This window comes from Anabrus simplex, chromosome 3 (genome assembly GCF_040414725.1).
Source record: "Anabrus simplex isolate iqAnaSimp1 chromosome 3, ASM4041472v1, whole genome shotgun sequence".
In the NCBI taxonomy this organism is placed as follows: Eukaryota; Metazoa; Arthropoda; class Insecta; order Orthoptera; family Tettigoniidae; genus Anabrus; species Anabrus simplex.
In genome coordinates, this window is record NC_090267.1 from 29,110,714 (window position 1) to 29,132,692 (window position 21,979).

A 21,979-nucleotide genomic window follows, 5' to 3' on the forward strand; every position below is an offset into this window, starting at 1 on the left:
AAGATTTTGTAAATTGAATCCTGTATCTCTGGCACTGTAAACTAGGGGCTTGAAGCCCAAAATTGCTAAAGTTCTGAATCTTGGATTTTCCTAGTCTTGCTTCAAGATTGCTTTCGTACCTGATATGTTGTTAAGTTTGTTTTTGGAAAATAAATATAACCTTTTAAAGTTTTAATTCAATTTTGATATTGTAGGTAGATCCATTCACCCCGGCACCTTCTTTAACCTCTTTCTGCTCCACGGGTAACCCCATAATAATAATAATAATAATAATAATAATAATAATAATAATAATAATAATAATAATAATAATAATAATAGACTTCCTCGATTCTTTTCAATAGCGTCTTGAAGAAGGTAATAAGAGAATGGGTAGAAGGACTCAACAAAAAAAAGTTGACTCCATCATGAGATTAGGTCAGGATCAAAGAGCAAAGGGGTGTAAACAGTTTGGAATTTGCTGATAACATAGCAATCCTCTCTGTAAGCATGAAGACTGCATTAGAACAAATCAATCTTCCGAAAAAATAGCAGGAAAAGTTGGATTTGATATATATTTTGAGAAGAGAATTTTTATGACCAATATTTCGGATCCACAGCGCTAAAAATGGAATGCGGGAAAATCAGTAAGTTTAATAAATTTAAATACCTGGGTCAAATAATTCAGATTAATGGACTTAATAAGGAATCGAACCGATCAGAGCGTGAAAACTGGAACTAGGATACCAAATGACTAAAGATACCTACAATAAGAAGAATCTCTCTAGGAAAACTAAAATCAAACACTACAACACAGTAATCAAACCAGAGAGTATGTATGCCACAGAATGGATGTTCTAAATGAAAATCGGTGAAATAGACGAGACAGAGAAAAGGAAAAATTTGAGGAAAGTCTGGGGACTATTGAAAACGGAAGAAAGAGAGTTTAGACTAATGATCTATGCAAGGACGAGGAAAATGAGAGGATGTCAGGCACGATTAGAAATTTCTTGGTCACATAATGAGGATGGACACGAGCAGATTGACAAAACGGGTGTATAACCATGTTTAAAAGAGCAAGAATGGAAACCAGTGGATCCAAGGTGTAAAAGAATGTATGACAGAAGATGTACTGCCTGACGAAAAACGTTAAGCACAAAGAAGGAGTTGTGGAAAGTGAATGAAACTACATATGATGAAAGACCATGTGTCTTTTTGAGCTGATTACAATATGGGATGAATGAGACAAGGCCGTTGGCAGTTACAGGTGGAATGTTAGCGCCAGGTCAGTAGGGTGTCTAACCCTCTACCACCCTGGCCACAGTGCACGTCCTCCAAAGTTGTTGCTGCTGTCCCTCCACATCCAGCAGGTTGGTACTGGGGCGGAGTGCCCTTCCAATTTCATCCCACACGTGTTCACAGACGCAGTCCATCGACACACGTGCTGTGTGTGGATGTGCATTATCTTGTTGGAACACTGTCCCAGGGGGCTGTGCCATAAGGGTAGGACGTGTGACGTATTGCCGTCAAAGTCTGCCGAAGCACTATTATAGGTGACCTGAACGCATATCCTACGGCTCCCCACATTGTGATGCCAGGGATCACACCTTTTGTGTCTCTCCAGAATATGGGCGGTATCTACCCACTGCCCTCGACTGAGCCAAACCCGCATACGATATTCATCGGAGTTTATGGAGAAGCGGTACTCATCACTGAACATGATGCAACGCCAATCGTGTTCTGTTCATGCCTTCCGGGCAAGGCACCACTCCAAGGCAGGCGATGGTGCCCTGGTGTGAATGGCAACCGATGCATAGGGCGGTAGGACCTCAATCCGGCGGACGCAAGTCTTCGGGATACTGTGCGGGAACTCGCAGGATGTTGCAGAGTCTCCAGTACATGTTCGCGGATGGCGGGTGCCGAGTTATGGGATCCCGCAATGTTGGTGCACCATACGATGGTCGTCCCTCGGGGTGGTGTTTTTGGTCGACGCGAACCTGCACGACGTGATTGGGTGTCCTCATGTACCCATTGAGTCCAACATCGCGCCACTGTGACATCTCAATGCCTGGCATTGCAGCCTCATGCAGTCCCACAACGCAGCTTCTGCAAATGCTGTCGATTGGTGGATAGGCTGTCTAACGCATCTGAGAGGCATCGCGGCTGCTTCGTAATGTACGTAGTGCTCCCTGTACGTCTTACTTAACTGTCTGACTCACAGCGGTTGACTTATGAGCAACAGGACGGTGCCATGCCGGGCGTTCTACACAGTGCAGATCCTTGTAAATCTAATCCTTTACTCACACATCAATGGTATGCGTGTATACCAAAGTGGGATAATATTGGACCATTCCTTCTGGGTGCTTAACTTTCCTTGTCAGGCAGTGTATAATATAAGACAGAACACCTTTCATAAGATTGATACAAAATTGCAAGGGCATCCAGGAGAAGAATAAGAAGAAGTAGAAGAAAGGAAATACTGGAATCTGGACACAAGAAAGGAGGAAAGAGCAAAGTTGAAGGATAAACTTTTGAAGTCAAGAACAGAAGGGTCAAGATTAATGGACAGTGTTGTATTCCGCGATCTTTACATGCCCAAAACCAGAATAATAATAATAATAATAATAATAATAATAATAATAATAATAATAATAACAACAACTTACATGAGATAGCATCCAAGACTCGCCTACCGAGCTCGATAGCTGCAGTCGCTGAAGTGCGGCCAGTATCCAGTATTCGGAAGACAGTGTGTTCGAAACCCACTGTCGGCAAACCCCAAGATGGTTTTCCGTGGTTTCCAATTTTCACACCATGCAAATGCTGGGACTGTACCTTAATTAAGGCCACGGCCATCCCATTCCGACTCCTAGCCAATCCCTCTCCTATCATCGTCATAAGAACTATCTGTGTCAGTGGGACGCAAAACAAATTGTAAGAAAATAGAATTTAAAAAATTGATGAAATTGGAAAGCAAGAACGAAAAATCGTTAGAAAAATATGTAGTCCCACTGATGTTAATGACATATGGATTGAAAGAGAAACCACAGGCCTGTACAGAACAACAGACAATACTGTAATAGATTTACTAAACAATTATTAACTATAATCAATTCAAGGAAGGTCAAGATCAATTGATTGGAATAAATTAGGCAGAATTTACAAGAAATAAACGCAACAGACGGTACCATAAAATGTCGTAAAGTCATTGTTATTTTTTATAATATTTAAAATTGGCTGTACGCCGCAACGACACGGACGTCGATGGGACAGGAGAGGGCGAGGACGTAGAGTTAGTAAATAACACACTACAGGTAGCAGCGGCGCCACCGTCTAAGAGAGAACCACTGCAGCGGAGCATGTTCACATGTCAGCTGTTTTGCAAAAAGCTCGCTCTAAAATTATAGAAATTGAAAAGCAAGAAAGGAAAATTCTCCGGAAAATGTATGGTCTCACGAGAGAAAATGGAATGTGGATTAAGAGGAGAACAGCGGACCTCTACTCATTAACTGACAGGTGGATTGATCCCGTTCGCAAGAGACGCCTGAAATCCAGTGGCCATATCTATAGGATTAACAGCGATAGACTCGCCAAAATATTATTTATGGTAATCAACTCAAAGAAGATCAAAATAAACTGGCTAGAGGAAACAAAGGCCGACCTCCAAGAAATGAATATCATGGACGACATCATAGAATATCGTGGAACCTTCAGTACAATAGTAGCCAAGCACAAATTCGCGGAGAAATCTAAAATGAAAACTGGTAGGAAGTGGTCCACAGAACGCAAGATGCAACACTGTGCGTCCAAGAAGAAATATTGTGAGGATAAGAAGGCGTACCATCAGGGCAACGAACAACACTGACGGAAAAAGTATCCAAACACGAAGAAGGGATTGCGCTAGATTAACGAACACTGGTAGGCGTGTTCATACATCTGAAAGATAACGTTGATTCAAATATCCAGCAAACTGCATTAGCGGGACGCTAGTAGTGGCCCCATGACTTTACACATCAGGTTTGCTTTAAATACGGTCTGTACTGTGCGAGAGCGTTAGTTACCTGAGAAATTGAAGGGAGTGATTGTGAATGACCCAAGAATACCTTGGGGACGACGCAGAGGCCGGTATGAACAGCTCACTGCGGTTCAGCGATGCCATATAATAGGGCTACGTGAATGTGGATTTTCCTTCCGCGCTATTGCAGAACGACTTGGCAGGAAAGTCTCCACTGTGCATGCGCTCTGGAAGCGGTGGTCATGACAAGGTACGCTCGCAAGAAGACCGGGCTCCGGACGTCCCCATGGCACGACCGAGAGGGAGGACCGCCGTATACGGCGTTTGACTGTGGCGTAGCGGACTGTGTCTGCAGCAGCAATTCGAGCGGCAGTTGGCACCACAGTATCGCAGCGAACTCTTCAAAATCCGTTGCATGAAGGAGAGCTGCGAGCCAGACGCCCTACCGCCCACCGCCGTCTGCGACTTCACTGGTGTCAAGCGAGTGCTCATAGGAGGATGGAGTGGTGGTCCGTTGTGTTTCCCGATGTAAGCCGTAGACACACTGGACCTATACCGAGAGTTCTGGTCTGGGAAGCAATTTCCTATGACAGCAGGATCTATCTCGTCGTTAACTCACGCACCCTGACTGCAGATGTGTACGTCTGTCTGGTGATTCGACCTGTTGTGCTGCCATTCATGAACAGAATTCCCGGGGTGTTTACAAACAGGATAATGCACTCCCCCATTCCGCTGTTGTAACCCAACGTGCTCTACAGAATATCGACACCTTACCTTGGCCTGCTCGATCACCCGATCTGTCCCCAATCGAGCACGTACGTGACATCATTCTACAACTACAGCGTCATCCACAACCGGCATTAACTGTCCCTGTATTGACCGACCAAGTGCAACAAGCATGGAACTCCATCCCTCAAGCTGACATTAGGCACCTGATCGGCACAATGCATGCACGTTTGCATGCCTGCATTCAACAGTCAGGCGATTACACCGGTTATGAATCAGCATGGCACATTTGCGATGGCTTTTACATTAAATGAACCAATTTAAGTACATTATGCCCTTTTAACTACATCCATGGGAGCAATATATTACTGTTTCTACATATATAATAATACTATGATCAGATTAGAGCTGAGAGAAGTAAGGATATTATTAAGATAAGTTCCAAATATGAAGCTTTTAAGGATTTAAACAGAAATAAACATCAATGTTTATAACTCTCTAAATATTTTGAGTGTGATTTGACAGGATCTGATGATGTTATTCCTAGAACGAAACATGTCTTTTTGTTTTTATTAAGATGTTTCTTTATGAAGTAAAAATATGTTACCATACGTTTTCTTTTGGCAGGCATTTTTAAAATGTATTTACTCAACATTAGTTTCGGCAGATTGATGAACCTAAAAGTTATAAGTTAAGTTTAAACTGAAAACAGAAGGTTTCAGGTATATCTGTGTGGGTGCGCGCCATGCCGAGCCAAGTCCACGGCACGCAGAGATCTGACATTTTGAACATATGTAAATGGAAGAAATTCCGAATGCACCTCGAAGCCGGATTTTTAATTTTCGGTTTCTTCCGTGAGTTATGAACGAAAAACCGTCGAAAAACATGTGTTGGGATAATGACAATCCAACGTGCTGTCACCAAGATGAAATTTATAGATTCACCGTCCCTAGGCAACGTACGTAAGATAGTAGAGAACACAAGTCAAGGAGCCATTTTAACTCCATGGGGTAGGAAGCCATTTTCGGCCCCAGACACGAACAGCCAAATTCAGTCCGTAATATACGGAAGGGTTTGCTTGTGTGCATTTGTGGGATGCGCAGGAAAATCTACGGAGAGCAGAGATCTTATTATTCGATAAAAATTTGTGCTTATATGCATTAATCGTTTTAATAATTTATTTATTTACTTCTTACTTATTTTATTCATTAAAATGTCAGAGAATACTACGAGGATTTCAGTATATCAGCAATAAAACGTGAACTGTATTTTCTTTCACATACCTCCATCTCATGTATTTTATTCAGAGGAAACTTGAGATAGATAAACAAGGAATAGTAGACCGAGGGAGCTGTCCATGCGGATAGGGGTGCGTACGTGTGAGCTTGCATTTGGGAGATAATGGGTATGAGCTCCAATGTCGGCAGCTCTGAAGATGCTTTTCAATGGTTTACTACTTTCACACCAGGCAAATGTTAGGGTTTTACCTTCATTAAGGTCACAGCTGCTTCCTTCGAACTCCTAGTCCTTTTCTATCCCATCGTCGCCGAAAGACCTACCTGTATCGGTGCGACGTAAAGGCAAATTTGAAAAAAACATAATAGTAATACATATATCAGTCAAGAAGCCATTTTATGTCCATGCCATTGGAAGCTATTTTCGTTCTGTCCGTGATGTCCCGAATTGTTTGTCTATGTGTATGTGTGCGATGCCCAGGCAAATCTACGGGGCGCCGAGATCTGAAATGTTTAACATACGCGGGCGCAGCTTTTCACCGATCCCTCATGGCTGTGCCAAAGAGCTTTAAATATGTAACTGTCAGCCTTATCAGCAAGCTACTTTTACGGTTTAATAGCGTCTAACGCGTTTGAATCAATAAACACGGGCGAAGCCACGGGCACATGCTACTATATATATATTAAATAAACTTATTCTTGAGCTCCAGGAACATTGATTTCTTGTCCAGGTTGTGGATGTGGACACAGGCCGAGCAGTGGGGCCGCACGTGGAGGGCGAGCTCTGCATGAAGGGCCCGACACTTACCAAGGGCTACTACCGCAATCCCGAGGCTACGGCCGCCGCCATCGACAAAGATGGCTGGCTCCACTCTGGAGACGTGGCCTACTACGATGATGAGGGCTTCTTCTACATCGTGGACAGAATTAAGGACCTCATAAAGTACAGAGGAAACCACGTAAGTAAACAGTCGAATATTAAGTTACTACTAAAGTACTCTTTTACAACCTCCAAATAGGTAAACGATCAGGGGTAAATTTTCGACATTTTATAAATTTCTGAATTAATGTTTTCTTTACATTGTGTGAAAACATCAGTGTTTTTTTACTCAACGATAAGTATTTTTACATCTTATCTTATATTTCTTACCGCAACTCTAAGCTGTTTTCGACCTAACCGCGGACAAAATTCGGAATGATGTTTTTGAAATAATGATGTATTATTTGCATTGTGAGAATATTTCAGCCTTGTAGCTCAATGCGAAGTATTTTTAAACATTACCATTTAATGATGGAAACATTTCTTATGAGAAAAACTTGGGGTCCCCATACTACGAAAAACGTAAAATTAAGTGATTTCCTCAATTGTGCAGAAAGTTGAAGGGCCACAGGGCCCGGAAATGTTTCAAACTGTGAGTCCTGGATAGATCTATCAAACTAAAAAAAATCGAATTTCTAAAATCACTTCCGCACTAAATGCAGTTCCGGAAAAACAGCCTAAAATCGCTAGTTCCTTTAGTCCTTCTTTTATTCAAATATCCAAATTAATTTATTTACATAATTCATTCTGTAATGTGTTCCTTTTTCACTACCCTAAGGCGTTTTTTGATATTTTGAAAACCGTCCTCACTGAACGTATTCATGAGAGCTTAAGTGAAACTCTGCATTGACTCACATTAGCGGTCATAATGGTAGGAAAAGGCAAACTGCTAATCTAATCGACCGGATAACGATGATTAAAAATGATTGTAATATTTAGGAATAAATAAAGTATATATACTCAAACATTATTATATTTTATTTTTCTAAAATTTGTAGTTCAAATCCCTAGGACATAGAGTTGCTTGCTTGACGGCTATAACTGTTGATTTTGTTTGTTTGTTGCTTCGTGAATAGGACCCCGTTGGTGTTTTCTGAGTTTTCACTTCTTCACCACGTTGGTATAGCATCATAAGAAACTATCAGTGATAATCTTTTGAAATTATCATCGATTGTAAATAAGAAGTCCAGAATTAAAAGCTTTAGGAAACAGAGGCATTGTTACACTGACCAATCTGGTGAACACTATATACGACAAAGACATTTGGCCAGAAAAATCTTCTTGGGACCTTTATGGTTCCTTTACAGAAGAAATGTAACCCTAAACAATATAAAAACTATAGAACAGTCGGTTTTATATATCATGTTTTTGTAATGCTATTTGCTCGGGGCGTCGACCTAGAAAGATCTTTTGCCCCTACTTGCGCCGTATGTTATAAAACTGTGTGTATTTGGAAATTGCGGAACTGTAAAGTGTTGAATGTGAGGAAAGGATCATATATCATGTTACTAAGGCTGTTTTCAGGATAGTTTTGAGAAGAATATGGAATATGTCCAGTTTGGTTTTAGAAAGGGAAAAGGAACCAGAAATGCAAATGGATGCCTAAAGGTGATCGCAAAAGGATGTTAGAAGCAAACAGGGAAAGACATACATATGTTTCATTGATTGGAAACAAGCATCTGACAGAGTGAACTGTGTATTCTGATAAAGATTCTGGTATAGACTGGAAAGAGTTTTATAATTTATTTGGGAGGTACATTCAGAGAAACCGGGCGGCCTAGGGAGCGGAGTTAAGGGAACAGGGAACAGAAAATCAAGTAGGGAAGACAGAAAAAAGGTTAGCGCTCCACTGTAGAAGTATTGTAAAGAAAGGAATAGAATTAAGTAATTTAATAGATATATACTTTCCAGATATTGTAATAGGAGTTGAATCATTGCTGAGAAATGATATATTGCATGCAGAAATTTTCTCACGGAACTGAAGTGTATATCGTAGTGGTAGGATAGGAATGGTAGGAGGAGGAGTATTCATTCTGGTGAAAGAAGCATTTGTAAGCTCTGAAAAGGTTAAAGATGACAAACATGAAATTCTAGCGTAAGGCTCATCTGTAAAGATAATAGCTGTCTTTGGAGTGTACAGGCCGGGAAAGGGTAGCACAGACGCTGATTCAGAATTATTTTACAAGATAATCAGCGATGTGGGAAACGGTAAGGAAAGGAATGTGATTGTAGTGGGAGATCTGAATTTACCAAATGTCAATTGGAAACGAAATGCAAACGACAGGAAGCATGAACAACAAATGGCAAATAAGTTAATATGGGAACGGCATCTGATTCAGAAAGTGATGGAACCAACTAAGTGGAAGAATATTCCGGATGTGGTGCTGGTAAAACCAGATGAGTTCTATAGAGCAACCGAAGTAATAGATGGTATTAGTGATCACAAAACTGTTTTAGTGGTAGTTAAAATAAAGGTGAAAGTAAGACGATATGGAAATTAGGACTATTATGCTGTACAATATGGCTGATAAAACAATATGAGGGAGTTGTTAAAAATTACGTATGATCAGTGGAGAACGGTAAATAAAAATGTAAACAGACTCTGGGATGTGTTTAAAGCAATTGTAGAGGAATGTGAAAACAGGTTTGTACATTTAAAGGTGGTAACGAATGGTAAAGATTCTCTATATAATAACAGAGAAGTAAAGAGTCTAAGAAGGAGGTGCAGGTTCGAAAGAAATAGAGTAAGAAAAGGCTGTGGAAGTAAGGAGAAATTGAAGGAACTTACTAGGAAATTGAATCTAGCAAAGAAGTCAGCTAAGGATAACATGATGGCAAGCATAATTGTCGGGCATACAGATTTTAGTGAAAAATGGAAGGGTGTGTATAGGTACTTTAAGGCAGAAACAGGTTCCAAGAAGGATATTCCAGGAAATATTAATGAACAAGGGGAGTTGTATGTGAGGATCTTCAAAAGGCAGAAGTATTCAGTCAGCAGTATGTAAAGATTGTTGGTTACAAGGAAAATGTCCAGATAGAGGAGGTGACTAATACTAAAATAGTATTAAAATTTACCTATGGCAACAATGACATTTACAGTAAGATACAAAAGTTGAAAACTAGAAAAGCAGCTGGCATTGAAGTAATTATCTTATTATAGTTTGCATGAAGGAGCTATACCAAATGAATGTAGAGTTGCTATTGTAGGGTGTATAAATAAATCTGAAAATTACAGGCCAGTCAGTTTGGCATGCATTGAATGTAAGCTTTGGGAAAGCATTCTTTCTGGTTATATAAGACATGTTTGCGAAATTAATAACTGGTTTGATAAAAGGCAGTTTGGGTTTAGGAAAGGTTATTCTACTGAAGCTCAACTTGTAGGATTCCAGCTTGTAGGATTCAGGAGGTCAAGTGGACTTTATCGCGATTGACCTGTCTAAAGCATTTGATAGGGTGGATCATGGGAGGCTACTGGCAAAATGAGTGCAATTGGACTAGACAAAAGAGTGACTGAATGGGTTGCTATATTTCTAGAAAATAGATCTCAGAGAATTGGAGTAGACGAAGCTTTATCTGACCCTGTAATAATTAAGAGGGGAATTCCTCAGGGCAGTATTATTGGACCTTTATTTTTCTTATGTATATCAATGATATGTGTAAAGAAGGGGAATCGGAGATGAGGCTCTTTGCGGAAGATGTTATTCTGTACATAGTAATAAATAAGTTACAAGATTGTGAGGTATTCTGTTTCTTATGAACATGGGTGTATATTAAGAAAGAGGTTCACAAAGTGTTTTATGTGGAGTGCAGTGTCATACGGAGCTGAAACATGGACATTAAGAAAGAAATATACAAGATATTTGGAAAGTGTTGAAATTTGGTTGTGGAGAAGAATGGGAAAAGAAAAATGGGCAGATAAGGGGAGATATGATGAAGTACTAAGAAGTTTAGGAGAGAAGAGACGCCTGATGAAAACGATAAGGGAGAGGAAAATGCCCTGGTGGGGTCACATACTACCCAGTAACTGTCTTCAAAAAGAGCGATAGAGGGAAATACAGATGGACGAAGAGGAACTTCCTTCTTGTTTAGAGGGGCCTAACATATAGGTCATAGGCCTACGAAGAGGAATAGGAAGAAGAAGGTTTGAAGACGTGAAGCAATGTAGAAGCTAGGAATAACTAAAACAAAATGCTCAGGACGGAGAAGCATGGAGGATACCCAGCGGATATTCGTCTTAAGACACATTTACAGGAGGAAATGTTTGTGCGAACAATTGTGTATTCATTTGGATATACTAACAGACTTTACTTTGTCACAGGTTGCACCCGTGGAGATTGAATCAGAGCTTTTGGAACATCCAGAAGTGAAAGATTGCGCCGTTGTAGGGATGAAACATGATCTGGATCAAGAGCGTCCAATGGCGGTGGTGATACGACAGCCGGGCTCCAAGGTGACAGAGAAGGAACTCGTGGATCTTGTGCAGGGTAAGTACAACACTCAACTTCTTCACCTTCTTCAGTGACTACCCTTCGAGTCTTAAAAAGGAAGTAGTTAGAGTATCGTTAAGTTCATGACATAATAATAATAATAATAATAATAATAATAATAATAATAATAATAACCTAATAAAAACAGTAACACGGTTGAGGCGCTGGCCTTCTGACACCAACTTGGCAGGTTCGATCCTGGCTAAGTCCAGCACGTAAAAGAACTCCTGCGAGACTAAATTTCGGCACCTCAGCGTCTCCAAAAACTGTAAAATTAGGGGAGAGTCTTACAGTACCGGCCACCTTAACGTTTTCCTTTATAAAAAATAAAATGCTATAAGGTATGAGATTTTCATACAATAATCTTGTACTTCATTAAATGCTTTTGCAATGTAAGGGTGTGATTTCCAAAAAATTTTACCAAAATATTATTTTATTTAAAAATACAACAAAGTTTAATTTCCAAGGACTACAGAAATCTTCTTGCAGTACCGGCCAGTTACTATTTTATAATATATGTAAGTCTAATAAATTACTAACATCAAATACAGAATAAACTCGAAAACACATAATTATTGGAATTGACATCCACTAACATCAAGTTTAGTTTAATTTTTGCAATAATTAAAAATAAAATACAAATTAATCCCTTACTCTACACATGCAACATGCGCCCAGTCTTTGCATTTGGTACACTGCACCCATTCTTCATCCAATGACTCACAACAAATTATGTATCATGTGTTTTCTTCCATTTCCTTAGTATTTACATAATAATCATAATATAAGTACTTTCCGGCAGTTTTGTTTTCCTTGTTGAATTGGTAAAGTACTTTTGAGTGCTCGGCCAAAGCGAAAGCTAATTGTTAAAAAGTTTGCATGCTCAGGGACAAGAAGATTATCTAGATCCTGAGGAGTTAGATCCACAGCCACGCCAACTCTAAGTAGTCTCAGACGATCTCCTAACGTACGTATTGGCGCACAAAAAGCCTCAACAGCCTTCCTTGCAGTCATTTTGTTAGAAATAATTTAGTTTAGTGCCATCTTCATCCCGTCCTAGGACCACTTTCGTTTTATTTGACCCCTTTTCTCGATCATTTCACTCTGGAAAGTGATAATAAGTGGATATACTTTATTTCTTTAAAAGTCCTATTGGCCGGTACTGGATGACATATGGTTGGCCGGTACTGGAAGACACTCACGTGAAAGAACTCTTACCAGCTATAGCATTATCAAAGAATGTACACTGACTGACAGAGCAAATGCAACACCAAGAAGGAGTGGTTCGAAAGGGATGAAAGTTGGGAAAAAAAACAGAGACGGCACGGACGTTGATGTTTATTTCAAACCGATATGCAGGTTACACAATGCGCACGGCATCGACTCAGTAGGATGTAGGACCACCGCGAGCGGCGATGCACGCAGAAACACGTCGAGGTACAGAGTCAATAAGAGTGCGGATGGTGTCCTGAGGGATGGTTCTCCATTCTCTGTCAACCATTTGCCACAGTTGGTCGTCCGTACGAGGCTGGGGCAGAGTTTGCAAACGGCGTCCAATGAGATTCCACACGTGTTCGATTGGTGAGAGATCCGGAGAGTACGCTGGCCAGGGAAGCATCTGTACACCTCGTAGAGCCTGTTGGGAGATGCGAGCAGTGTGTGGGCGGGCATTATCCTGCTGAAAGAGAGCATTGGGCAGCCCCTGAAGGTACGGGAGTGCCACCGGCCGCAGCACATGCTGCACGTAGCGGTGGGCATTTAACGTGCCTTGAATACGCACTAGAGGTGACGTGGAATCATACGCAATAGCGCCCCAAACCATGATGCCGCGTTGTCTAGCGGTAGGGCGCTCCACAGTTACTGCCGGATTTGACCTTTCTCCACGCCGACGCCACACTCGTCTGCGGTGACTATCACTGACAGAACAGAAGCGTGACTTATCGGAGAACACGACGTTCCGCCATTCCCTCATCCCAGTCGCTCTAGCCCGGCACCATGCCAGGCGTGCACGTCTATGCTGTGGAGTCAATGGTAGTCTTCTGAGCGGACGCCGGGAGTGCAGGCCTCCTTCAACCAATCGACGGGAAATTGTTCTGGTCGATATTGGAACAGCCAGGGTGTCTTGCACATGCTGAAGAATGGCGGTTGACGTGGCGTGCGGGGCTGCCACCGCTTGGCGGCGGATGCGCCGATCCTCGCGTGCTGACGTCACTCGGGCTGCGCCTGGACCCCTCGCACGTGCCACATGTCCCTGCGCCAACCATCTTCGCCACAGGCGCTGCACTGTGGGCACATCCCTATGGGTATCGGCTGCGATTTGACGAAGCGACCAACCTGCCCTTCTCAGCCCGATCACCATACCCCTCGTAAAGTCGTCTGTCTGCTGGAAATGCCTCCGTTGACGGCGGCCTGGCATTCTTAGCTATACACGTGTCCTGTGGCACACGACAACACGTTCTACAATGACTGTCGGCTGAGAAATCACGGTACGAAGTGGGCCATTCGCCAACGCCGTGTCCCATTTATCGTTCGCTACGTGCGCAGCACAGCGGCGCATTTCACATCATGAGCATACTTCAGTGACGTCAGTCTACCCTGCAATTGGCATAAAGTTCTGACCACTCCTTCTTGGTGTTGCATTTGCTCTGTCAGTCAGTGTATATAATATATAAGTAAAAACAAAATCAACAGCTTACCTGGAAATGGAGTACCTGGGGCTTGAAAATAAATTTTTCGCGCGCAATCGTAGGCCGGCCAACGTACAATACTCACATCTCACACAAGACTTAACGCTAAACTAAACCCCCAAAGTATGACACGTGGGAATGTGCCACCTGTAAGCTACTGTCATATAGCTTCTAAAACGAGAACCAGCAATGGCCGGTACTGTAGGACTCTCCCCTAGTTAGTGAGACGCAAAGCCATTATTATTATTATTATTATTATTATTATTATTATTATTATTATTATTATTATTATTATTATAGCTGCCTCTGCGTTTCAGTGGTGGAGTGTCGACTTCCGGATCCCAAGATAAGGTGGTAGTCGGATATTTGAAGGGCGGAAGGAAGTCCACTCGACATTCCATATCGTACGATGTCGGCATATAAAAGGTCTCATTCATTAAATTCATTAAATCTCAGCCACAGACGCCCAAGAGAGATTTGGTTTACTCTGCCATCTAGCAAACCTAGAGTAAAACGGAACGTCCAAATTGACGAGCAGACAGCCAGATGGCGTTAAAATAAAATGTCTGCATACGGTAGCTGAGGCCATACGATTATTATTATTAAAAACAGTAACAGACTAACGAAAAGATTCTTTGCGTTATTCAAGATGAGAGAGTAGGAACTAAAATGCTTTCGAGAAATGTGGTTGGACTTGACGAAGACGGAGCTTCTGGAAGGTTGCATCATGGGCACGAGTCTATTGAGACAATTCGTCATAACGTTTCATGGTTTCTAAGAAACAGGAAAAAGGTAGGTCCTATTCATAAGAACAGAAGAATGAAGTAGAGAATGAAAGCAGAGAGAAAAGGCAGAGAAGCGTAAAAATACCGCAGAGATTGTCAAACGTATTCTAAAGGCGGCCGAAACGGAGGAGAAAAAAATTGTTGGTTTTATATTAGTTCTGTATCTCACGCTTGCAAAATTTTAATGCGTATTATTTACAGAATATGGAAGAACAAGAAGAATCCGAGTTGGGAGAAGATCAGTTTGGCTTCAAAGGAATTTATGAATACGTAAAGCAATCCTGATGTCACGCCTTATCTTCGTTAGAGGATATAATTTATAAGGGCAAGCCCACGTACATGCCTTTCGTAGACGTAGGGAAGGCATTTGTTAACGTTGATTGATCTAAACTATTTGAAAGTCTGAATGTGACCGCGTTCGGAAACCGAGAAACAAGGACTTTCTACAACATGGACAAAAATCAGCTTGGCGTGATGAGGAGCGAGGGCCATGAAAGGGAAGCCATCCAGGAAGGAGTGAGGCAAGGCTGCAGTTTGTTCTTCTCCTTTTCAATGTTTACATAGAAAAGGTTTTGCAGGAGATATTAGATTAGAAAGTGACGTCTTAAAAGAAGTGTATGCATTTTTTTGGTGCGGTAGAAGAATAACTAAGAAGGGTGGAAGTAAGGAGGACATAAAATACATACGAACAAATGCAAGGAAGGGTTATCCTAAAGAAAATAAATTTGCTCATTTCGAAAATTGCCAAAGGAATTAGACAGATATCTCTGAAGACTTTCGTCGGGAGCGTGGCATTGTATGGAAATGAAACATGGACGATAACTAGGTCAAAAAGAAAGAGAATAGTACCTTTTGAAATGTGGCGTTACAGAAGAATGCACAAGGCGAGGTAGGTGGATCGAATTACAAATGAAGTGATGCTAAATCGAATTGGTGAGCGGAGAACGATTGTGCGATATTTGACCAGAAGAAGAGATAGAATGTTAGGACATATCTTAAGACTTGTTCAGTTGGTTTTTGAGGGAAATCTAGGCGTCAAGGGTGGGAGGGGTAGACTGAGGCACGAAATTGACAAAGACACTAGGGTAGATGTAGGATGTAGTAGTTATGTAGGAATAAATACTTTTGCAAAGGATAGGGTTGATGGAGAGCTGCATTAAACCAGTTTATGGGTAGAACACCGCACGGATGAAGATATCGGCGGATAATTTTGCTGATAATTCGTAAATAATGACTGATTTTCATTCAGGTATGCTCTTGTTTTTGCTTGTGTTAGGCGACCCTTGACATTGATATGGGATATATAAAGAGCTTTGAGGCCATAAAGTCATAAGTATGATCTAAGTGTAACTGGCTCCTGCCCGCAATTAATGGAAGGAAGGAAAGAAAGGTCAATACGTCGGTAGTTGTCGCAAGAGAAAATCCCTCTTAAATCTGCGACTGTAGGGGTTCTGGTGCCAGGTGTTAGGCCTATTTTATTATGTTAATAAATCGATCAGTTTCAAAACATTTGGTGTAATATACTGCAGTTAAATATTTAAATTATCCGCGGATAACCTATCTGGGACTAGGTTTTCCTGTACGTGTAGCTCTGTCATATAGTCCTTTATAGAGTCCACCCATATTCTTTATGGTCTTCCCTTTCTGCTCTTCTAATGCACAGCCATATTCCAGACCCTCCGTCCTATATGATCACAGCACCTCAATCTTGCTTCCCTCAGCTTTCTGATTTATTCCCCAGCACCTAGTGTTCCTATGATTGTCGCATACCTTACACTATCTCTCCTTGTCATTTCAAACAAATATCCCAGCATCTTCAACTCTGTGATACGTATCTTTTGCAGCAGCCCTCTGGTGATAGACCAGCTTTCCGCTTCATGTATAAGTGCTGGTCTCCGAACTACCTTGTGTATTTTCCCTTTCTTGAGGCGCTGGCCTTCTGGCCCCAACTTGGCAGGTTCGATCCTGGCTCAGTCCGGTGGTATTTGAAGGTGCTCAGATACGTCAGCCTCGTGTCGGTAGATTTACTGGCTCGTAAAAGAACTCCTGCGGGACAAAATTCTGGCACGTCGGCGTCTCCAAAACTGTAAAAGAGTAGTTAGTGGGACGTAAACCCAATAACATCATCATCATCCTATTTTCCCTTTCAATTTGGCTGTATTCCTCTTGTCACACAGCACGCTGGAAACCCTTGTACACCCAGGATGGATTCTGTTTGAGATTTCGCTTCCGAGATAGCCTTTGTCGTTTATGTTAGAGCCAAGCTATTTATATTCTTTCACAACTGATATGCTCACTCCTTGTAAGGTTATGGAATATTCACAGCTCATACTGCACTCTGTCTTAGTTTTGTTCACCCTAATACCGTTATCCTGAAGATCTTTCTCCAGTCCTGCATCAATACTTCCGCTTCATTTTGTGAGTCTGTGCATATATCACATCTCGTCCTTGGTGCTTCCTTACTGTCCCTGTTAGCACATCCATTACAATATTGAATAGTAAATGCCTCAGTGCTGATCGCTTGTGAACTCCTACCTTTACTGAAAAGCCGCTGTAACTCCTGATGAACATTGTGCTGTTCCTGTACATATGTTGGATTACCTGAACATTCATTTTCCTTCGTCAACAACCTCTAATTCATCTCTTGCGATCCTGTCAAATGTTTTCTTCCAAGTCAGTGAATACAACTGAGAGCTCTTTGTTTCAGTCTCTGTATTTTTCCACAGTAAAACTCCTCAACAGCACTAACTCTCTGAATGAACTGAATAGCTCGCCCGGCCGGCCTTAAATCAGGGCAGGTACTTCTCGAAAGGAGAAGCCTCCAGAATCCTCTCGAATTTGAAAGATCTGGGTTCACATTCTAGTTCTTTCTCACACCGCCAGGAGGTCCCCCGTAAGAGGACAGGGCGCCAATAGACTGGTAGCAGAGGGGAATAGCTTTGCAAGCTTGGCGCGTTTTCACTGTGCGGCGAGCGGTGCAGTCACTCGCGAACAGGGCCAGGCTAAGTTACTCCTCTCAAATCCATACAAGATAAAGGTAGCGATTATTATTATTATTATTATTATTATTATTATTATTATTATTATTATTATTATTATTATTTGTATGTTTGGTTGTTCATAAGGGTCTAAGTTTCTCTTCTTGATTAAAATTTTTGTTTTCAGATAAACTGGCTGAACACAAATGGCTGAGAGGTGGAGTTCGCTTTGTGGATGAATTGCCAATGACACCATCAGGAAAAGTACAACGTCGAAAAGTTAGGGAAATGGTCAACTCTTAACGTCATCTTATCATTTAGACTCTTATCGATTTATCGAAATTATACGCATCGAGAGAGCACTCTCCATTGCCTATTACAAGTATTAATGAAACGACAGTTACCAGTAAGTTATATCAACAGGCTGATAGCAACTTAGGAGCTGGATATTGCTGCTCGACTATTAGATTCTTGGGAGGCAGACGGCCGATGTATGATGCGAGCTAAGAACACCAGTTTCTCGTGTTTTTAAATAATAATCATGGTAAACTCAATGCGCATTGGTGTTAACCGTAAAGTTCGTTAAGACGATGGCTTGCAGATTCTACCATGGCATAAATCTCTCAAATTATTGTAAGATAACTGGTGACTGAATATCGGCAGGAATATCGAGATTCTCATACTGAAGTGTTGTGGTCCCTTGTCCCATTGGACTAGATTATCCGGCAAGTGTCAGTTAGTGAATATCTTCAGAATATTTAAAATGAGTTGATAAAACAGTTTTAGGAGATCAAAAGTTCAACAACGAACAGGAAATGGAGCAGCCTCTATGTATTAAAAAACGAGCGATGAGGATTGATACTTCGTTTAGTGAACTACAGGTATAAAAAATATGAAGATTCAAATCTCAACTGTTATTGTTTTAGGAAATGTGTTTCAACCCCGTTCCCTTATTTTGTGTAAAATAAATAAATAAATAAATTAAATAAATAAATTAAATAAATAAATAAAAGAAAATCAAAAGGTGTATGATATATCTCTTCTAAGATTAAATATTTTTTCCTTTAACATTCATTTGAATATGGGTTCTAATCCTACCGTTGTCAGCCCTGAATATGGGTTTTCGTGGTTTCCCATTTTCATACCAGGCAAATACTGGAGCTATAGCTTAATTAACGCTACCTCAGCTTCCTTCCTTCCTTCCTTCCATTGCCAAAAATCTTTGATTTGTTAGTGCAACATTGAAGAAGTAGCAAAAAAAAAAAAAAAAAAAAAGAAAAAAAAAAAGAAAGCAAATAAAACAACAACAAATCTGATAATGAATGTTATTCATGTCTGGTTTCTTCAACTCCGTGTTACATTTTACTTAACCATTGTTAAATGTCGTCAGTTTCCAACATTTGTTACGAAACAATTGTTAAAGACAAATAATACGTTTCCGTGATATTTCTGAACGCGTTTGGCAGTGACCGTCTTTTGTTTCTTTACATAAAGCGCCCAGAGCGGTATACAGTAATGGAATTTAATTTTGTCACACATGGTTGACATTAGTATAGGTTATTGTTAGCGCAGACTTCGAAGACATGAGCATGTGCAGTAAGAGGCAACAGAAGCGTTATTATATAGAGTACTAGCTGATGTACCCGTGCTTCCCTACGGGATTCTCAGAAAGACTGACTTTGTGGTTTTCCTAACTGAAGTCAACATAGGTCATTACAAAAACGTCAGTAGGAATGTAAAAGCAATGTTGTCATATAAAATACTCGATCAAATGTAAAACCTCACCCTTTCTCACTTTTAACGAACAATACCACGATGCCTATGTAACAGTCCAGAGTTTCAGAGCTGGAATGACCAGGATGCACCAGTACGTACCAGTAGTATCAGAAAAAGTATGAATCAGAGGAATGGCACACTAAAGAAGAAAGTTATATAACTCCCCAGCTACTTCCCGCCAATATTCAGGCAGGCTGTTACACTCGGTACGCCGGGCGAGTTGGCCATGTGGTTAGGGCGCGCAGCTGTGAGCTTGCATCCGGGAGATAGTGGATTCGAAACCCACTGTCGGCAGCCCTGAGGATGGCATTCCGTGGTTTCCCATTTTCACACCAGACAAATGCTGGTATGTACCTTAATTAAGGCCAAGACCGCATCCTTCACACTCCTAGCCCTTTTCTATCCCATCGTCGCCATAAGACCTATCTGTGTCGGAGCAACGTAAAGTAAATTTTTAAAAATATACGGTTCGCAGCGGTAATCCTATCTATGATACATGAGTGGCAACGAAAGACACAAAGCACATCACAACAAACAATTGTCAATGCAATGTTATTGTTGATCAATTTTATGAGCTTTCTATATTGTAGGCCTTCACATTTAGTTTTCTTTCTACTCTGTGATATTAGAGCGTGTTATAAAATTATTTATAGCGTAGGCTGTAGTTCCTTATTCTTCGATTCTACATACCGATTTTCATTAAATTCTGTTTACCCATTTTCTCGTGACTCGACACTGACACGGACTTAGTAGCAAGAATCCAAATTCATTAATATCTCTGTGTTCTTAGCCGGTACGGTAACAATGTATAAGACATAACTGAACGGAAATTTAATGCTATATAATTTTAGTTATGTAGTACTTATCGATACGACCACTAATAACACAAATATTTGTGAATTAAATGTTAGGCCTTCCCCTTAACTACCATTTCACTCAACGTGAATAAAATTATTTATGGACTAGATTATAGTGATTTATCCCATGGCTTTGAATACCGATTTTCTTTAAGATAGGGCCACAAATAACATAAATATTTGACAATTAAATGTTAGACCTTCCCCTAAACTACCATTTGTCTCAGCGTGAATACAAATATTCATAGTCTACAGTATAGCGAATTACTTCCCAACTTTGCCTACTGATTTTCATTAAGATGCAACCAGTAATAAGATAAATATTTGAGAGTTAAATTTTAGGCCTTCCCCTAAACTACCATTTTGCTCAGCGTGAATGCAATTATTTATAGCCTAGATTGTAGCGACGAATTCCCCCACTTTGCATACCGGTTTTCATTAAATTCTCTTCAGCCGTTTTCTCGTGATGCGTGTACATACATACAGACAGATAGGCAGACAGACAGAAATTACGGAAAATAAAAAAGTGGATTTGCTTGTTACTGTGAACGCGACTGATACAGAAATACCTTCCTTTTTAAATTCTGAGCAATGTACAGACAAAACTCTTATTCCCGGGACCCTCTGAATCGAAGGCCAGTACGCTGACCATTCGGCCAACTTTGGTAAGTAAGTACCTTTGTAGAAAACTCTCTTCTGACAGCTCTAAAAAGGCATTTTTTTTCTTAGTATGGCCAACCTTTCTCCGCTTCTGGGGTTAGTGTGATTATCTGCCCCCCAGGGTGGCGAGTTCGATTCCCGACTCTGACACCACACGTGAAAAGTGGTACGAGGGCTTGAACGGGCTCCACTCAGCCTCGGGAGGTCTTCTGAGTAGGGGTGGGGGGTTCTGGGGGGCGTCTCGATTTCCACCACAACCATCTTCGAAGTGGTTTTCCATGGTTTCCCACTTTTCCTCCGTGCAAATGCCAGGATGGTACCCAACTTACGGCTCTCTATCTTGTATATCCCTCCCGTTCTTCCCAACCCCTTCACATGGCCCTATTCAGCATAGGAGATGAAGCTGCCTGGGCGAGGTGCTGGTCGTCCTTTCCCAGTTGTATCCTCCCGACCCAAAGTCTTACGCTGCAGAACAATGCCCGAGGGAAAAATTAACCGTGGGGGTAAACGGATTAAGAGAGAAGCAAACAAACAAACAAACGAACAAACAAACAAACAAACAAACAATGTTTTTTGTTCCAAGAGTTAACTTAAGGGCAGCTTGTTCCAAGGAACAAATCTCTACGTCGTTTCCTCCAAATTCGGGAAATTAAAAGAAAATATATTTCAAGAGTGGCTAAAATGTCGGCCTATCGGTGTACTTATCCTTGACTCGAGGGCCGGTCAGAAAGCTTTAATATGGTACAAGTTGAAGGAAAATAATTATTTTTTAGGGCGATTCCAAAGAGTGCTGCGGCACTTATCCAGCCTCTTGGTGTTTACGGATTCGGCATACGGAAACAATAATTCATCAGGATCTTCTACGATTTGATTTGCTCCACAACCTCAACATTCACGAGAGAAATTATATTCTTCGCATCCAAAACTTTGTACACAATCAGATGTCTTCTCCAAGGCTCACAAAAATGTGGACA

General features: G+C 41.1%; 1 protein-coding gene across 2 annotated transcripts in view; it reads left to right on the forward strand.

Moving 5' to 3' along the window:
* The window catches only part of LOC136866971 (luciferin 4-monooxygenase), a 74,707-nt gene extending 56,035 nt beyond the window's left edge, over nucleotides 1–18,672 (forward strand). Inside the window, exons 6-8 of one of the 2 annotated variants that reach the window (XM_067144062.2) lie at nucleotides 6,687–6,914; nucleotides 11,094–11,259; nucleotides 17,900–18,672. In XM_067144062.2, coding sequence (XP_067000163.2) covers nucleotides 6,687–6,914; nucleotides 11,094–11,259; nucleotides 17,900–18,015 — 510 coding nt within the window. In that variant the 3' untranslated portion in view covers nucleotides 18,016–18,672. The remainder of the gene's footprint in view (nucleotides 1–6,686; nucleotides 6,915–11,093; nucleotides 11,260–17,899) is intronic. The other variant, XM_068226979.1, reaches the window with a different exon arrangement.
* The last annotated feature ends 3,307 nt before the right edge of the window (nucleotides 18,673–21,979 follow it).